Source organism: Scyliorhinus torazame, chromosome 13 (assembly GCF_047496885.1).
Source record: "Scyliorhinus torazame isolate Kashiwa2021f chromosome 13, sScyTor2.1, whole genome shotgun sequence".
NCBI lineage: Eukaryota > Metazoa > Chordata > Chondrichthyes > Carcharhiniformes > Scyliorhinidae > Scyliorhinus > Scyliorhinus torazame.
This window is the reverse complement of record NC_092719.1, coordinates 60,739,768-60,759,073: the sequence shown is the minus strand read 5'-3', so window position 1 is coordinate 60,759,073 and position 19,306 is coordinate 60,739,768. Positions and strand designations below refer to the sequence as shown.

Sequence of the window (19,306 nt, the reverse complement as noted above, 5' to 3'; positions counted from 1 at the left end):
TGAGGAATCTTTCTCCTTCTCCCATATCAGCCCTGAAGGGCACGTGAAGAACCCACTGGAGACGAAAGGCATGAATCAGAATCAACGAATTGAGGCTTCTAAGTCATCATCGTGCACATTATTGTTTTTTATTACCTGCTAACGTCAAGTCAACATTCTGCTGTGAGATATTTAATTTTGCTAGCAGATAGCTGGGAGACCCCATCTTTCCATCTCCAGTGGCCAGTCATGCTGGTGCTCGGTTTATCTCCAGCTGCTCCTTTTGTACAGCTGTCAAGTTGGTGATGAATGAAAAACCAGCTCCAACCTCTGCCTCTCCCTGGTATTGTGTGCTCTCTTCTTCAGCAAGGAGAGAAGAGCCTTAAAAGTGTAAGAACACTTTGAGCAATGGAACATTTGTGGAGAGTCACTGCTGTGAGAAACGTGAGAGACATTGCAATAAGATACAGGTAAGTGTCAGATCCGGATGGGAGGTCGTGTCTTTTGTAGCCACGTAAAATGGCTGCTTCCCGATTAATTTGGCCAAATCCCGATTTAAAATGGCTAACCGGAAAGGCTGATGGGAAAAGCAGGTAACAAGACACAATCGGACAGCTGCAGACAGAATAGCATATTCGGCTCTAGGGAAGTTGGCCCAGATCGATACTCAGGGCTATTAACAGCCCATCCACCCAGGCATCTGCAGTTTAATCGGCTATCCCCGGGAACAATTGCAACATATTAGCAATTGAATACCGGGCCAGACCTGTCGGCGCCTGCAGTGGCCGAAACAAAGGCAGATGAACAACCACCCCCGATCGGGGAATCGCCTCGCAATTGGACGTATCGACCCCAGTGATTGGGAACAAGTCCAATCACTTGGGACTCAGGGTCAAGGGCCGCCCCGGGAGGCGGGAAGCCCCTGGGCCCTATTAAGTGAGGGGCCAAGTTCAGATCTCTCTCTCTCCCTTCTTCGCCTGCTCGAGACCTTCGCAAGAACAGCAACCGGCAACCGTAAGTTTGAATCCAGCGATCGCTATCCGATAAAGACTCCTAGCCATCGACCTGTTTCAGCCTTTTGAATCCCGCGGGCCAGATCCGATTGGATAAGCCATTCGTTTCCCTGACCTGGGCTCTTCCTAAAGTTAAGTATTGGCCAGTAGTGATAGGTTTATTATATAGATAGTAGGATTATTGTGTAAACATTACTTGTTGGATATAATAAATGAGCGTTGATTTCAATCTTACTAAGCGGTGTGCTGGCTTATTAATCATAACTTGAACTTGAACCACGTGGCGGTATCAGAAAGATACCTGGCGAAAGTGGGCAAGGGTGACGTAATCAGAGCTAATAAACTAAGGCTAAAGAGAGCAACACTTTACAGAGAGGAACGGATGGACTTGCATTGGTATGAGTGATGTACAGAAGACATGGGAAAGTAGAGGGCAGCACAGTAGCACAGTGGTTAGCACTGTGGTTTCACAGCGGCAGGGCCCGAGGTACGATTCTCAGCTGGGTCACTGTCTGTGCGGAATCTGCACGTTCGCCCCGTGTCTGTGTGGGTTACCTCTGGGTGCTCCGGTTTACCCCCACTAGTCCCGAAAGACGTGCTGTTAGATAATTTGGACATTCCGAATTCTCCCTCTGTATACCCAAACAGGCGCCGGAATGTGACGACTAGGGGCTTTTCACAGTAACTTCATTGCAATGTGAGCCTACTTGTGACAATAAAATTATTATTATTAAGGGGTTTATAATTGAATATTCCATGCCACTCACCCTTCCTGCCCTGGTTAGATCATTGAACGTTTTGTGGTACTTTATCCTCTATTTTCGTTTCCAACCTGTCTTTATGGCAATCTTCACCCCTCCCATCTGCAGGAAACTCAATCCCTGGAGGCCCTTACAGTCCACAGTATCATCTTTAAAGACACATCACTGAAACATGGCCATGCCACATTGAGCCTCCATGTTTACTAGTTTTGGTTCTGTCTGCACACTTCTACCATCCTTCATCTAATTCTTGCAGGGTTTCTTCAAACAGTGAAGCTGAGGGAGACTGCTCTGGATCATCATCAAGCCAGTTTGCTCTAATTGGCGAGGAAATCTGGACGTCAAATATAAATGTAGTGGCTATGTTAAAAAGGTCACTGACAAACACACTGTTGAAACTTCTGTGTTCTCACCACACACTGCTCCCAGTGCGAACAGGTTGGGAAGTGAAACTCAACCATATATTTATAGCTCTGTACAAGCAGGCATCTAGACAAACACAGAACTCAAGAGGTAGTTAAAGTTCCAACTCGGCAAAAAACAATAAATGTGAATGGCTGTGTGTGGCTGTGACCCAAACTGCAGCCATTAGTCAGTGCAAGTGTAACCCAAGTGACTATAAATATTTGTATATTTGAAATAAGTAAAAAGACTTGAGAAATATTAACAGGAAGAATATTTTACAGGCTGCACAAACACTGGACTTGCTTTCAGATCAGGGAGCCATGAAAACCAGAATGTATGTTTGCTTTCATTGTTATAAGCAACTTCAAGAGGGGCCACTTAAAATATAAATTTTCGAACAAAATCGATTAAAATGTTTCCTCTTCCATGACTTTACCTTCTTGGACACACTCTGAAACCCCTATCAAATGCTGTTTTGCTTTTGGGATTCACCACTGTTGGATTGACATCATACAATGTCAAATAGAAACCAAAAACTGAGCCAACAGCCAAATTGGTGTGGGGGAAAAAAGCTTTTTTCCAAGAATGAAAAGGGGAGGCACCGAATGATAACAGTTTGTTTGTTTTCATATCTTTCCACTCTTCCCCCCCCCCCCTTGAAGAATAGTGTGGATTATTGAAAGGATTCACAGGCTAATTAGCAACCTGATTGGCCATGTTATGAACGCATCTTCTGTCATGTCCTGGAGTAGGACTTGAACCTAGATGATAAATCCAGTAATTATATGTTGAGGAAGACGGAGTCTGTGCCTAGCCTGTAACTTTAACAGGTCTGTTTCCAAGACAACAAGCCAAGCCACAGACTCCCTCAGTTTCTCCCCTCAGTGTCCCTAAGAGAGCTGCCAACTGGGCCGCAGAGGATCTCTTCAAGATAACAGCGCCTCTTTGAATTAAAAACAACCATTTCTCAATAAACTGAATTGGGGGGGGGGGGGGTGAAGATGGACTGGGGAAGGGAGGAAGAGTGTTTGAACGCGATTCTCCCAAAGGAGCTCAGTGCCGAGAAACACATATTCAACGTGACTCGCATTGTATAAGGGGCCTGAACGGGGAACATAACCTTGTTTTGTACAGTGCGGAGGTTTGCTCGCCGGAACTCCCAAGTGTAGCCAGACATTTAAAAATAGTGCCCCAATCTCAGAGGTCCCCAAAATGAGCCCAGATCTCTTCTCTCCCTCCCCCCTAACCAAAAAAGCTAACTCCCTCACTCTAATATGCAGATTTGCCAAAAGGTGATCCCGCCTATTGGACCTTGTGAGGCGTGGCAAGCCAGGTAGATCCCGGGAGCGGGTTCTACTGGCTTTCTTCGGCCACGCTACGCGGCGTGCTACTTTTCTAGTGAAGTGTGGCCATTGGATTTCGCCCTTTGAATTACAAGAACAGAAAAATACAATTTCACCACAAGAATAGAGAAGCTACTGCATGTTTTGCGACAATCTTTCACAATTTTAGAGATCCTCGCGGAAGTGAGAACGGCAGAAGACAGATTGAGGACAACATGTGGACACAAATGGACTGGAAATTGCATTCTTTTCATAATAAGAGCACTGACCTTTCACACGTGATAGAGTTCTACGTGTATTAGTAACCAACTAAGACAAAGTACTCTGACATTTTCAAAACCTTGATGCCTGTAAAACATTAATGTTGCTTGACTGGAGTACCAGGTTAAAGTTGCATTTTCGTAGGGCACAGGTCATTTGGCCCATCGTGTCTGCACCGGCTCTCCAAACGAGCATCATGGCTTAGTGCCATTCCCTTGTATCTCTGCATGTTGGTTCTATTCTAGTAATCATCTAATGCCCTCTTGCATGCCTCAATTGAATCTGCCTCCACCACACTTACATTTTTTATTTAAAACAAATTGGTAACATTTCCAGAGAGATCACGGGGCCCATGCAAAGGGCCTTAATATAGTGAAAACAAACCGTGGGAAAGAATAAACATGTTAACAAAACATTTCCCCCATCAACCCTGTTTGCCATGCCCCACGTGTTCAACTAAACTAACGTGGCCCTAACCCCCCCCCTCGGGTGCTGCTGCTATCGGTTTCCTGCGCCGCTCCCAGAGAGTCCGCAGCGACTCTCTTCCTCAGGGGATCCCCCAACACCCCCCCCCTTGCCCCTTAAGTCTCCTCTGCTCCCCTTCCCGTCTGCCCCCCTATCCTCCCCCACCCCCACCTGCCAGGCCAGCCCCGCGCCTGGCCCTAGCCCGCCCCTCCTCCTCCTACTCTCCCTGGTGCCCCCTGACCTACGCTAGCTACGCTGACCCCAGCCCTTGGCGCCTGACTGTCCCCCGCCCGAGCGCTCAGGCCCTCCCCCCACACACCAAGGACCCATTAACCTGATCGTATCTCCCGTGCCCTTCCATGTCCCCTGACCAGCCCCTAGCCCATCCCCCTCTCCGAGGCCCCGATCTCCCGCCAAAAGGTACCAAGCACGGGGCCCCCTTTGCAGGGCCCCCATCTCTACCCCCCACCCCACCTCGATGCAATTTCCCACAAACGCCCCACACAGTGCGCCCTCCAGCCCCCGCTCCCTGTCCCGGCTGAAAACAATCTTGGATATAACATTACAGTACAGAATAATCTAACAAACCACCGCCACACCAAAGCTCTGAGAGCCCAGAGTCCCTTAGTTCAAGTCCAGCTTATTCTTTCAAGAAAAAAAAATCACTCCTAATCAGAGCAAGTTAGGTTAACAGACCGCCGCCACTGTACAGCACTGAAAAAACTAAGTGCCCTTTAGTTCAAGTCCAGCTTCTTTTCTTTGATAAAAGTCCAAACCTGCTCCGGTATCTCAAAATAGTAGTGGAGTTCCTCAAACGTAACCCACAGCTTTGCAGGATACAGCATTCCAAACCTCACCTTTTTGTAGAGGGCTGCCTTCACCTTGATGAATCCTGCCCACCGCTTGGCCAGCTCCGTTGCCAAGTCCTGGTAAATGCGCACCTCGCAATTCTCCCATCTGCTGCTCCTCTCCGCCTTGGCCCATCGCAGCACACGATCCCTGTCAGCAAGCTGGTGAAAGCGGACCACCAAGGCCCTCGGTCGGTCGCCCGTCCTGGGCTTCCTTGCGGGGGCTCTATGCGCCCATCCAACTCCAGGGGTCGGGGGAAGGCCTCCGGTCCCATCAGCGCCTCGAGCATACCTTTCACGTATGCACCCACATCCGACCCCTCGCAGCCCTCGGGGATCCTCAAATTCTGCCTCCTGGCTCTGTTCCCCAGCTCTTCAAGCTGCTCCTGCATCCTTCTCTGGCGGGCTTTCAGCTCTTCCACCTCGTGCTCCCGCTCCGCCACCGTGTCCGCCTGGCTGGAGAGCTTCCCCTCGACCTCCCTGTGCCTTCTCCTGGACCGCCTGCGCCTCAACCATTCGGTCCATTACCGCCCTCACCGGGTCCAACGTGTCACTCTTCAATTCGGCGCAGCAGTTCTTAAAAAACTCCATCTGCTGCTCCCTTGGCCAGGGAGCCTCCGCTCCCTGGTCCCTGCCGTCTGCCATGTTTCGCTGCCCGGCCTGGGGTCCCCGCTGCTCCCACTTCGAGCCCTGCAGCTCCACTCGACCACTTCTGGTCCAGCTGCTCATATCCCAGGGGTGGGGGGGGGGAAGCCTCTTCCCTATCGTCTCCTCAACCTAACCAGGTTGCCAGGTCCCACAAAAGTCCGTTTAACAGGTCCGTTTGCCCATCGCGGGCGGGAGCGATCCGACCTGCGACATCGAGGGCGCCACCGGAAGTCCCTCCACCACACTTCCAGACAGTCCATTCCAGACCCAAACCACTCGTGTGAAAAAAGTTCTTTCTCAGATCACATTTCTTCTTTTGCAAATCATTTCAAATCTGTGCCGGATTTCCAGCAAACTTTGACTTGAAATCTTAGAATGAATTGTTAAATACTGCTTAATTTATTTGTAACTCTAATCTCAAGACCACTAACATTATTTGGGGGTAAATCTCTACTGAAACCCAAGAGTTTTGGACAAATACTGTGTGGAAAAACTCCAATTCCTTCAAGCTGCATTACAAATACTGATTTCTGATTCCGGTCAGAGGTCAACAATTTTTTAACTCAAAGATAAAGCAATAGTCCTGAAAGACAAAGATTCTAATTTGCCCACATACAAAACGTCATAAATAAGAAATAACAATCAGCAACTCTCATTAAGCAAAACATATTAAAACATCATATTTTCAAGGGAATTATATAATTCGGGAACAGGTAGTTGAGAAATTAAACATTGATTCTTGGAGGCAGCACGGTAGCACAGTGGTTAGCACTGTTGCCTCACGGCGCCAAGGACCCGGTTCGATCCCGGCCCCAGGTCACTGTGCTTGTGGAGTTCAATCCCGGCCCCACGTCACTGTGTGTGTGGAGTTTGCACATTCTCCCCATGTCTGTGTGGGTCTCACCCCATAATCCAAAAAGATGCGCAGGGCAGGTGAATTGGTCACTCTTAATTGTCCCTTAATTGGGAAAAACAGAATTGAGTACTCTTTAAATTAAACATTAATTCTTAATTTGGTTCAGTGCAACACCATTTTGTTTTCTTTAGTTAGATATCTAAAAACAAAAAACTCAAAAGATCACTTGGCATCACATTCAGACCTTGCGAAGTCCTCTTCGCTAAAGTCTGGGGACTAGTGCCAAAATTGGAAGAGCTGTCTCACTGAATGATATAGTCAGACTCACAGAATCATAATTTGCAGTCAATATCCCAGACTGCTCCATCACCATCCTGGGTATTTTCATTCCCAACAGCAGGATAGACCCTTGAAGGCGATGAGGGCAGAGTGGTATAACCATTTGAGGGAGTGGCCCTGGGAGTCCAAGACACTGACTCTTGACCCCATGAAGTCTCATGGCATCAGGTCAAAAATAGGCAAGTCAGCCTCCTGTTGATTACCACCTGCCACCCTTGCTCAGCTGATGAGTCAGTGCTCCTGCATGTTAAACATCATTTTGAAGAAGCAATTAAGGTGCCATGTGGCACATAAAAAATAAAGAAGCAAAGGTATACGGAGACTGTAAACAGTTGATTTTTCCATTCTGTTTGAACTGGCAAGGTTTGCGTTCAGTGGATATACAACATAGTGGAATGTATAAAACATCTTTACTGAGAAGGCTGGCATGGCCAATCAATGTTGGATGCTGCAGTGGTCTGCGAGAATTAATAACATTTGCACTGACACTTCCGGTTGCGGCAGGGATGAGCTAGCCGCACGTTTCGGCGGCTCCAGCTCCGACGGAACTTCGGGCTCTTTTAAGAGCCCCAATGGGGACTTGGACGGCCGTAAAACCCGGTGCGAGGCGCGAGGGAAGGGAGCCCCCCCCGAAAGACGGTGGGAAAAACCGGCGGCGGCGGCTGCAGCCCAAAGAATCAGCAGCCAGAAGATCAGAGAGAGAGAGAGAGAGAGAGAGAGAGAGAGAGAGAGAGAGAGAGAGAGAGAGAGAGAGAGAGAGAGAGAGAGAGAGAGAGGGAGTGAAACAAAATGGCGGCGGAGAAACCACAGGTGACATGGGGGCCTGAGCAGGACGAGGTGGTGAGACGGTGCGTGGACCTGCTGAAGAAGGAGGTAATGACCCCGTTGTTACAGGCAATTGAGGGGCTTAAGGAGACTTTAAAGACCCAGGAGACGGAACTTCGCGTGGTGGAGCAGAAGGTGTCAGGTATTGAGGACGAGGTCCTGGGCCTGGCGGTCAAGACTCAGACGCACGAGGCACTTCATAAAAAGTGTGCTGACAGGATTGAGGCCCTTGAAACTGGAGCGCGAAGGAAGAACCTTAGGATACTAGGTCTCCCGGAGGGTGTGGAAGGAGTGGACTGTGGAGCGTACGCAAGTAAGATGCTGAGCTCACTGATGGGTGCTGAGGCCCCTGCGGGCCCCATGGAGGTGGAGTGGGCAAATCGGATCCCGGCGAGAAGACCAAAAGCGGGAGAACCACCGAGGGCGATAATCGTGCGATTCTACCGCCTTAAGGACAGAGAAGAGGTCCTGAGATGGGCCAAAAAGGTGCGGAGTAGCAGATGGGAGAATGCGGTGGTAAGGATCTACCAGGATTGGAGTGCGGAGGTGGCGAGAAGGAGGGCGAGCTTCAACCGAGCCAAAGAGGTTTTGCACAAAAGGAAGGTGAAGTTTGGGATGCTGCAGCCGGCAAGACTATGGGTCACGCATCAGGAGAGACAATATTATTTCGAGACGGCGGAGGAAGCATGGTCCTTCATCAATGAAGAGAAACTGGACCGGAACTGAGGGACTGATGCTGCAGGGAACTGTTATTGTTGTTATTATTGTTTTTGTTAATGGGATGGTGAAAGTTAAGCGAGAAGTAAACAGGGAAGGGGGGGGGGGACACTGGGGAAATGTGGGCGCCGGTGAGGGGGGAAGAGGCGGGGCATAGTCAGAGAATGGGGAAGGAGAGGGGGAGGGGAAAGGGAGCTGCGCCATAAGAGGCGGGACAGGTAAAGGGATGTTCCCGCGCCAGAAAGAATAAGGTGGGAAAACAGGCGCAAGGGAGTTCCCTCACACTGGGGGAGCCGAGGAGCTAGCAGGAGTGGCCGGGGTCAGTTGAAGTCAGCTGACTTACGGAAGTGATATGGGGGGAGCAATCAAGCTAGATAGGGACCCTCACACCGGGGGAGCCGAGGAGCGAGCAGGAGTAGCCGGGGTCAGTTGAAGTCAGCTGACTTACGGAAGTGATATGGGGGGAGCAATCAAGCTAGATGGGGATCTAGCGGGGGGGGGACGGGGGGGGACAACTGGGTTGCTGCTGCGGAAATCCAAAAGGAAATGGCTAAAGAGAAGGTGGTCGGGGGCGGAATGCGACGCTGGGGGAGCGAGCGGGAGCGCGGAGGCGGGATATGGGACTGGCCTAGAGAAGGTAATGGCTAGTCGACACGGGAGGGGGGCAGGTAGCCCCCCCGTGAGGCTGATCACGTGGAACGTGAGAGGCCTGAATGGGCCGATAAAAAGGGCCCGAGCGCTCGCGCATTTGAAAGGACTAAGGGCAGACGTGGTTATGCTCCAAGAGACGCACCTAAAGGTGGCGGACCAAGTTAGGCGAAGGAAAGGATGGGTGGGACAGGTGTTCCACTCAGGACTGGACGCAAAGAACAGAGGGGTGGCCATTTTGGTGGGGAAACGGGTAGCATTTGAAGCAAAGAACATAGTAGCAGATAGTGGAGGTAGATATGTAATGGTGAGTGGTAGGCTGGAGGGAATGGAGGTCGTGTTGGTTAATGTATATGCCCCAAATTGGGACAATGCGGGGTTCATGAGACGGATGCTGGGGCGTATTCCAGACCTGGAGGCAGGAAATTTGATTTTAGGAGGGGACTTTAATACGGTGCTGATCCCGGGGCTAGATAGATCCAGCTCAAGGACTGGAAGAAGGCCGGCAGCGGCCAAGGTACTTAAGGGGTTTATGGACCAAATGGGGGGAGTGGATCCATGGCGATTTCTTAGACCCAGGGCTAGGGAGTATTCCTTCTTCTCCCACGTCCATAAAGTGTACTCCCGGATAGATTTTTTTGTTCTAGGAAGGTCGTTGATCTCTAGGGTGGAAGAAGCTGAATACTCAGCCATAGCTGTTTCGGATCATGCCCCACATTGGGTGGACCTGGAAGTAGGAGAGGACAGGGAGCAGAGAACACTCTGGCGATTAGATGTGGGACTGATGGCGGATGAGGGAGTGTGCGCAAGAGTGAGGGGGTGTATCGAGAGATACCTGGAGGTCAATGACGACGGCGAGGTCCCTGTGGGAGTGGTCTGGGAAGCACTAAAAGCGGTGGTCAGAGGAGAGCCGATTTCTATTGGGGCCCACAAAAGGAAAACAGAGGCCAAGGAAAGGGATAGATTACTGGGGGAGATTTTAAGGGTGGACAGGGAATTTGCAGAGACCCCGGAGGAGGAGCTGTACAGGGAGAGGAGACGACTCCAGACCGAGTTTGACCTTCTGACCACCAGAAAGGCGGAGGTACTGTGGAGGAAGGCACAGGGGAGGAGGTATGAATATGGGGAAAAGGCTAGTCGCCTGTTGGCGCACCAATTGCGAAAGAGGGCAGCAGCGAGGGAGATAGGAGGAATTAGGGATGAAAGGGGAGACACCGTGCGAAGGGCAGGAAAGATAAATGAGGTGTTTAAGATCTTTTATGAAGAACTGTATAGGTCTCAGCCCCAAGAGGGAGAGGAGGGGATGCGGCAGTTCCTGGACCAGTTGAGGTTCCCGAAAGTGGAGGAGCAGGCGGTGGCAGGCCTGCGAGCGCCGATTGAGGTGAACAAGGTTATTAAGGGACTGGGAAGCATGCAAGCAGGGAAGGCCCCGGGGCCAGACGGGTTCCCGGTGGAATTCTACAGAAAATATGTGGACTTGTTGGCCCCGTTGTTGGCAAGGACGTTCAATGAGGCCAGGGAAGGGGGGGACACTACCCCCGACAATGTCGGAGGCGACGATATCGCTAATTTTGAAGAGGGACAAAGATCCGATGCAGTGTGGGTCCTATAGACCTATTTCACTATTGAACGTGGACGCCAAACTGCTAGCAAAGGTGCTGGCATCAAGGATAGAGGACTGTGTCCCAGGGGTGGTGCACGATGACCAGACAGGGTTCGTAAAAGGGAGACAATTGAATGTTAACGTGCGACGGCTATTAGGGGTGATAATGATGCCCTCAGTGGAGGGGGAGGCAGAGATAGTGGCGGCAATGGACGCAGAGAAGGCATTTGATAGGGTGGAGTGGGAGTATTTATGGGAAGTGTTAAGGAGGTTTGGGAACGGATTTATTCGCTGGGTTAGACTACTTTATGGGGCACCAACGGCAAGCGTAGTTACAGGTCGACATAGATCGGAGTATTTCCGATTATATAGGGGAACAAGACAGGGATGCCCGCTATCTCCATTGTTGTTTGCGCTGGCAATTGAACCTCTGGCCATGGCGCTGAGAGACTCCAGGAAATGGAGAGGGGTGACTAGAGGGGGAGAAGAACACAGAGTCTCGTTATACGCGGATGACCTATTGCTATACGTGTCGGACCCAGCAGGGGGGGGGGGGGATGATAGAGGTTATGCGAATCTTGAGGAGGTTCGGGGAATTTTCGGGGTATAGGTTAAACATGGGGAAGAGTGAATTATATGTGATACATCCAGGGGACCAGAGTAGAGAGATAGAAGGCTTACCGCTAAGGAAAGTGGAAAGAAACTTCCGATACTTGGGGATTCAGATCGCTAGGAGCTGGGGAGCCTTGCACAGACTTAATCTGACACGGCTGGTAGAACAAATGGAGGAGGACTTTAAGAGGTGGGACATGCAGCCTTTATCGCTGGCGGGCAGGGTGCAGGCAATTAAGGTGATGGTCCTCCCGAGGTTCTTATTTGTATTTCAATGTCTCCCTATTTTAATCACCAGGACCTTTTTTAATAAAATAGATAGGAGCATTACGAGCTGTGTGTGGGCAGGGAAAGTTCCGAGAGTAAGGAGGGGGTTCCTGCAGCGCAGTAGGGACAGAGGAGGACTGGCACTACCTAATTTGGGAGATTATTGGGCCGCCAATGTGGCAATGATACGTAGATGGATGATGGAGGGTGAGGGAGCGGCGTGGAAAAGGCTGGAGAGAAGGTCCTGTAAAGGGACGAGTCTAGAGGCGCTGGTGATGGCGCCGCTACCGTTCTCACCAAAAAAGTACACCACGAACCCGGTGGTGGCGGTAACACTGAACATATGGGGACAGTGGAGGCGACAGAGAGGGGTGCGGGGAGCCCTGGTGGGGTCCCCTATCAGGAACAACCATAGGTTCGCCCCAGGAAGAATGGATGGAGGATTTCAGAGCTGGTACCAGTTGGGAATTAGGAAGGTGGGAGATTTATTCATAGATGGGACTTTTGCGAGCTTGGGAGCACTGGAGGAAAAGTATAAGTTACCCCGGGGGAATTTCTTGAGATATATGCAGGTGAGGGCGTTTACTAGACAACAGGTGAGGGAATTTCCGCGGCTCCCGACACAGGGGATACAGGACAGGGTGCTTTCAGGGGTGTGGGTCGGAGAGGGCAAGGTGTCAGAGATTTATAGAGAGATGAGGGAAGAGGGGGAGGAGGCGGTGGGCGAACTAAAAGGAAAGTGGAAAGAAGAATTAGGGGAGGAGATAGAGGAGGGTATGTGGGCTGATGCCCTAAGCAGGGTAAATTCCTCTTCCTCATGCTCCAGGCTTAGCCTGATTCAATTAAAGGTGCTACATAGAGCACACATAACGGGCAAGATTGAGCAGGTTCTTTGGAGTGGAGGACAAATGTGGGAGGTGTGGCGGGAGCCCGGCAAACCACGCACATATGTTTTGGGCGTGCCCGGCACTGGAAGGGTATTGGAAGGGAGTGACGTGAGTGATTTCGCAGGTGGTGAAGGCCCGGGTCAACCCAGGCTGGGGGTTAGCTCTATTTGGAGTTGCGGAAGAGCCGGGAGTGCAGGAGGCGAAAGAGGCCGATGTCGTGGCCTTTGCGTCCCTCGTAGCCCGGCGCAGGATCCTACTCATGTGGAAGGAGGCGAAACCCCCCGGACTGGAGGCCTGGGTAAACGATATGGCGGGGTTTATTAAACTGGAGCAGATAAAGTTTGCCGAGAGGATCGGCTCAAGGGTTCACCAGGCGGTGGCAGCCATTTCTCGACTACCTAGGGGAACGTTAGAGGGAAGACGGATGACCAGCAGCAGCAACCCAGAGGGGGGGGGGGGGGGGGGGGGGGGGGTGGGGGGGAGGCAGTTGAGTATAGGTCAATAGAGTACGAGGTTTTGTTACTTGTATATTATTACTACTATTATTATTATTGTTAAAAAGTTTTAAAATTTCTGTTTTGTTACTGTTATCGTTTCGCTTGTTTTGTAAGCGGGAAAAATGTTGCTCAGGGAAAATAATTTCAATAAAATATATATTTTTTTTAAAATAACATTTGCACGGAGACATAAATACTTGCCTAATGGCTTATTTGTGCCACAGAATCTCAATTTAACATCTCCCAAAAGATCTATTCCATTTAGAGCCTTGCACATTGATGTCTTCAAAGAAATATTACTTTGTCCTACTGGCATGTATTTTTGATATATCTTCTGCACCTACTACCACTGAGCAGAAGCAGCACTGTCAGTCACTGACAAGTATATGGGAGCAGTCCGAATGTTGTTATGGGATGCGTTCAGCTGTGGCTTTCCCATATCAGCATCAGTAATCATTAACCAAGCACATTATATAATCGATCGTAACATTCTGGGGCTCAATACAACACCAAGTTTTTAATCAATTGCCGAAAATTTGCTTCATTACCATTGTCTGCAAAACCTGTTGCTGTGATGATTGGTACTGCTACCATCACTAATCCACTCCCACTCCACACATACTTCATTAGAAATTGCTCCAACATAATGTACCAAAGTCTTTTGGACAAAATAAGATTAATCTGGGCAGCAAGTGACTTGTAGCTTTTTTGTAGCTGGTTCATTTCCACCTACAAAAACAAAATAGAAGACAACAGAAGTATAAATGTTACATATACCAACATTATTTGAAAGTAGTGAAAGTTACCAGTGCAGAACTTCAAACACATGCATGAACTTGTAAGGTTGCTGGACGTTTGAGCAGTGACTTGAACTTTGGAAGCAACAACATGAAACAAAATAAATACAACTGCAGAATACTAATGGAACATATTACGACACCCTGGGCCAGTGCACGGTCAATTCCAGCCCCACTTGACCTGGAATCACAACACAATTGAAATTAACTATTCATAGAACATACAGTGCAGAAGGAGGCCATGCGGCCCATCCAGTCTGCACCGACCCATTTAAGCCCTCACTTCCACCTTATCCCCGTAACCCAATAACCCCTCCAACCTTTTTTGGACACAAATGCAATTTAGCATGGCCAATACACCTAATCTGCATGTCTTTGGACTGTGGGAGGAAACCGGAGCACCCGGAGGAAACACACGTAGACACGGGGAGAACGTGCAAACTCCGCACAGACAGTGACCCAGCAAGGAATCGAACCTGGGATCCTGGCGCTGTGAAGCCACAGTGCTATCCACGTGTGCTACCGTGCTGCCCGTTCATTTTATTAAAATATTCATTTTAAATATACCTAATGTCTTTGATGCCCAATAACTACACTCACCAGGTTTGTAAATTTAAAAAGAATTAACTTTTATTAATAATAACTATAATTAAATAAGCAGCAAATACAACTGGATAACTATCATCTCACTTCTAACACCTCGCCTTTAACTTGCCCCACCCTCTACACACAAGACAAACATTAAAGGGGAAAGAGGGGTATAAAAATCATAACACTAAAAGAAAAAGAAAAAGTCTATGTTTCAGATGGATGCCTTCCAGTTACATTTTTTCTCAGTCTATGCCTTTAGTTAGATGAGATCTTTACTTTTAGTCTGTAATGGTTTCTATTGTAGATTCATCAGGGTCTCAAGGGTTCGCTGCAGATTCAGATCCAGCGGGCAGAAACATTTGGGAGAAAGAGAGAGAGCAAAACACAACCTCGCCTCTAAGCATCCAGGAGCTTCCTCTGCTGGGTCCTCCGAAAACGCCACCTGGCAGAACCCAATCGCTGTCTGTTGCCGGGCAGAATACAGTACTTGACAAATCCATTGGCCACCAGCCAACCAATCAAACCAAATCCCTCGGGTGCAAGAAAGTTGGGCGTTCTTTTCAAAAGCTAAAACTTCATAGCACGGTGTACTATTTTGAAAATTTAAGTTCCTCACTTCCTCTGCGTGACTTAAAGGTATGTCTCCATTAAAGATCCATGGACCAAAAATGATAATGACAAAGTAAAAGATATAGGAAATAAGTGAATCAACAGGAAGGGTCCTGTTGCTTCCTTCCCCAAAAGGAATGAAATGTCAAGGCACGGACATTTCATTATGGAGGTATGGAAGACATTACTCACAAACATATATATATTTATCTGTTCCTCGTTATATAGATTCCCTTCCCAACACAAACATTGGTAACTAGTCAGCTCTTAAACCTGCGACAAAGCATCTGCTGTCACTTTATCCCTTCCTAGGATTTTTACAATTTTAACATTGAACTGTTGTAATAATAAACTCCAACAGAATAATCATGAGTGTTTTAAACTTTTCCAAGAATGCAAGCGGATTATGGTCCGTATAAATTAAGCGTTGTTTATTGACATGCTGGACATATGCTTCCAAGTGCTGAAGGGCTAGTAGCAATGCTAAGACTTCCTTTGCAATGGTGGAGTACTTTCTTTTGCACGGAAGTGTCTTTTTTAAAAAAAAGTATCCCATTGGCCTTCCTATCCCTGCATCATCGTCTTGAGGTAGCACCCTCGCCACCGCCAGGTCGCTGGCAACAGTGGTCATAAACTAATTCAAATGGGCTAAACCCAGTGGATTCATTCAGAGAATCTCTGGTGGCAAATAGTAAGAAATCCAATCCCTTGACCCAATCTCTTGGATATTCATGGGAATAGGCCCGAATCATAGTTTTGCGATTCTGATGATATCTCCAAATCTCCCCGAGTTTGTAGGTGATAGGCAGTTGATTTCAATTGTTTGATATCTGAACTACAAATTATGTCCTGGAAAATTTTAGATATAAAGTTAGAACCCTGGTCAGATTGTATTTCTATGGGTAGACTATAGCGTGTGAAAAACTGCGTGAACTTTTCTGCTACTATCTTGGCTGTAATTGTTCTCAAACGTACAGCTTCTGGAAATTGGGTGGTCATACCCATGACCGTAAGGATGTACTGCCTTTGTTTTAGGCAACGGTCCTACACAGCCTACCAATACCCAACTAAATGGTTCTTCAAACATTGTTATGGGTATTAAATTGGCTGGTCTTATCACATGTTGTAGTTTACCTATTACCTCGCAGTTAAGAGCCGACTGTGCTGATCTATCTAATTCTGGATCTGTCTGCTGAGTCTCAATTAATGAAGTCCTACCAAACACTTCTGCGGAATTATCCTCATTCTCAAGGTTAGTTTTGGTTACTCTACCATTATGATGGTGGTGTGTCTTGAATCTCTGCTGGTAGACTTTGTTTAGTCATTGCCCTGGTCACCACACATGACGGAAAAAATCTGGAAATTGTTCCTATAACAATTCTGTCTCCTTATTTTCCCTCAGACTCTCTGTAATCATGGATGAGGCTACAACCTTCTCTCCTGCCAAATCATTCCCCAAAAATAAATCTATCCCATCCACTGGTAACCTCTTAACCACTCAGAGTTACTGGACCGAACAATAAATCACACTCCAATTGTACTTTATACAATTGAACTGGGATATAATCTCCACTTATGTCCTTCATTAACACCTTAGCTTTCACTGAACTCTCCGGAGGGAAAACCAAATCCCTCTCCAGTAAGAACGTTTGCATGGCACCAGTGCCTCTTCAAATAGTTACAGATTTGGCTACATCATTCAATGAAAATAGGGTGATCTTCCCTGACAAAATACCTGCATATCTTTCATCAACCTTTCATCACACTGCTCCCACAGCAGTGTTTACCACAGGTCTCCTAAGTCCAATTAGAGCTACAGTCTGCCCTGTAGTATTCTCCACTTTTGTTCCCTTTTCATAATCCTCCTTATGAACCCCAACAAGTTCCAGGGGATTTCCATGTAACTTCCAACATGCTGAACGTATGTGTCCCACTTTATTTCTTCAGTCCAAGCCTCTAATTGGATGAGATGTTTGCTTTTAGTCTGCAATGGTTTTCACTGTAGATTAATCAGGATCTAGAGATTTCTCTGCAGACCCAGAACCAGCAGGCTGTTGCGGGGCAGATTGCAGTCCTTGGCCAAATCATTGGCCATCAGCCAACCAATCAAACCAAATCTCTCAGGTGCCAGAAAGTCTGAGTTCTTCTGTTCAAAATCTAAAATTTCATCGCAGAGTGTACTATTTTGATACTTAAGAGTTCCTCACTTCCTCTGCTCGACTTAAAGGTATGTTTCCATTAAAGATCCATGGGACAAAAACGATGACAAAGTGAAAAGAAAGGAAGTAAGGGAATCAACAGGAAGGGATCTTACATACATTTCTGCCAATTCTGTAATAAAAGCAAAATCGTCCTCAACCAAGGATTCCCCTCCACTGTGGTTGTCGGGGCCCTTACCATATCTGACTTATTTCCTGCACATCTGCTCTAACTCCTACGTCTTCAAACCTCCTTAGGTATTTGCTGCTCACAATGTGGTCTCCTCAACAATGGGGAGACCAAAAACAGATTGGGTGACTGCATTACAGAACACCACCATTCAATCCACAAGCATGATACAGAGCTTACGATTGTTTGCCATTTTAATTCACTACCTTGCTCTCAGGGTCATAATCCTGTCCTTGGCTGGCTAGTGTTCCACTGAAGCTCAATGCAAGCTTCAACATTTGACTTCCAATATTTCAGACCATGCATTTTGTCCTCCATTTTGATTTATTTTGTGTCTTGCGAGGGTCTGAAATTTGGTTTTCATGTTTTTGTTTGTGGACAGAGCTGTTCATTATTATGCCATTCACCCACACTGGACAAATGCTTTGTTTCTTTATTAAAATCATTACTGCCCCCTTTAGTCTTTTGTTCCATCATGTCATTGCCATTTTCATCTCTCCCACCCTCTACCCTATTCCAGGCCTTCAATTTGTTCTCCCCCCGCCCCCCCACCCTCCCTTTCAACAGAATAAAATTCATCAGGTTTCTACCTTCCTTAAGTTTTGAACAGAAATTTCAACTCAAAAGCTTTAATTCTGTTTTCTCCATCGGTTCAGCTACACCTGCTGAGTATTTCCAGCACTTGGTGTTTTTATTTTCCAATTATATAGTGCCCAGCTTGGAGTGCAAAACAAGGAAAACATAATTGTCAACAGCAACAGGGGGAATTGTTTTTCCAACAAGTCTTAGCACACAAAAGTTAAGTTTAAAAACTAAGGCCTAGATTTTCACCATGGCAGATGGCCTCTAACATACCACTTCCAATTTTGACGGGGTGGTTCATATTTTGCGCCAGCGTGGTTTAGAGATGCAGCTGGCCAGTTAAACAATAAGTTGCCTCCAATGAAGTCGGGTTTGGTACTCGAGGCGTAAGAAACTCAAGGGGCGGGATTCTCCACCCCGCCAGCCCCATTTTCCTGCGCAGTGCGCCCTCGTCGACAACAGGGATTCTCCGTTCCTACAGCCGGCCAATGTTGTTTTCCATTGTGGGCCATCCCATGCTCTCGGGATACATGCATGCATAGGTGCGCTGCTGGTGGGGCGGAGGATCCCGCCGACAGAGACTCCGACAGATGCCAAATCGATCTGGTAGGAGGTCTATACTTCGTGGATTCATTTGCATAGCCAGAGTAACACTTCGAAGAGGTGAGGTAATCCTTTGGACCAGGTCTCAGGACATCTTTGAGGAAGGTCTGGTAGTTTAAAAGTAGGCAGTGAAATAATATATAAAACTCATTGGAAAGGGCAACAGATCTGTCAAAACCAGTTGTCAAAAGCACTTGTCGTTTGTGTCAAGGGAACCTGTCAAAAATGTCAAAAGGAACTGTCAAAAGCACCTGTCAAAGGGAGCAGTCAAGCCATCATGGTATATAAAAGTGCTACCCTTCAAATCGTTGAAAAGAAAATTTTGAAGTTGTAAAAAACCATTGCTTGCTATTTCATTGCATGCTGGCATAAGCTCTAGATTTCTATTCCTGGACTGGTGTCGCACGAGTAGTTTCACAACAATCCCATTATCACAGAAGGGTGCCTATTATTTCATAGTTTGATTGACAGCTACTAGTGGTTATAAATGTTTTGAAGTGGGACTCCAAATAACATTGCTTGTACATTAAGGGATTGTGCATTTGAATGAAATGTTTGTTGTTCTAAGGGTTTATGTTGTTTAAAGAACGTAAATGTGGTAAACGGGTTGTTATGAATGAGTGTGCTTTTTGCGCTTAGTGAAGTCTACAGTTGACGCTTCAAATTTTATTTTCTAGAACATTGGGGGCAATTCTCCAGCAGCATTGCATACGGTGCAAACCCCGCTATGTCGGGAAAATTCCAGGAGACCCCCGAAACGGG

At 47.7% G+C, this 19,306-nt stretch overlaps 1 protein-coding gene across 1 annotated transcript in view; it reads right to left on the bottom strand.

The window, feature by feature from the left end:
• The window catches only part of LOC140388057 (ATP-binding cassette sub-family D member 2-like), a 158,183-nt gene that overhangs the window by 126,156 nt on the left and 12,721 nt on the right, over positions 1 to 19,306 (bottom strand). Inside the window, exon 2 of the mRNA XM_072471654.1 lies at positions 13,523 to 13,703. Within this exon, the coding sequence (XP_072327755.1) occupies positions 13,523 to 13,703 (181 nt within the window). The remainder of the gene's footprint in view (positions 1 to 13,522; positions 13,704 to 19,306) is intronic.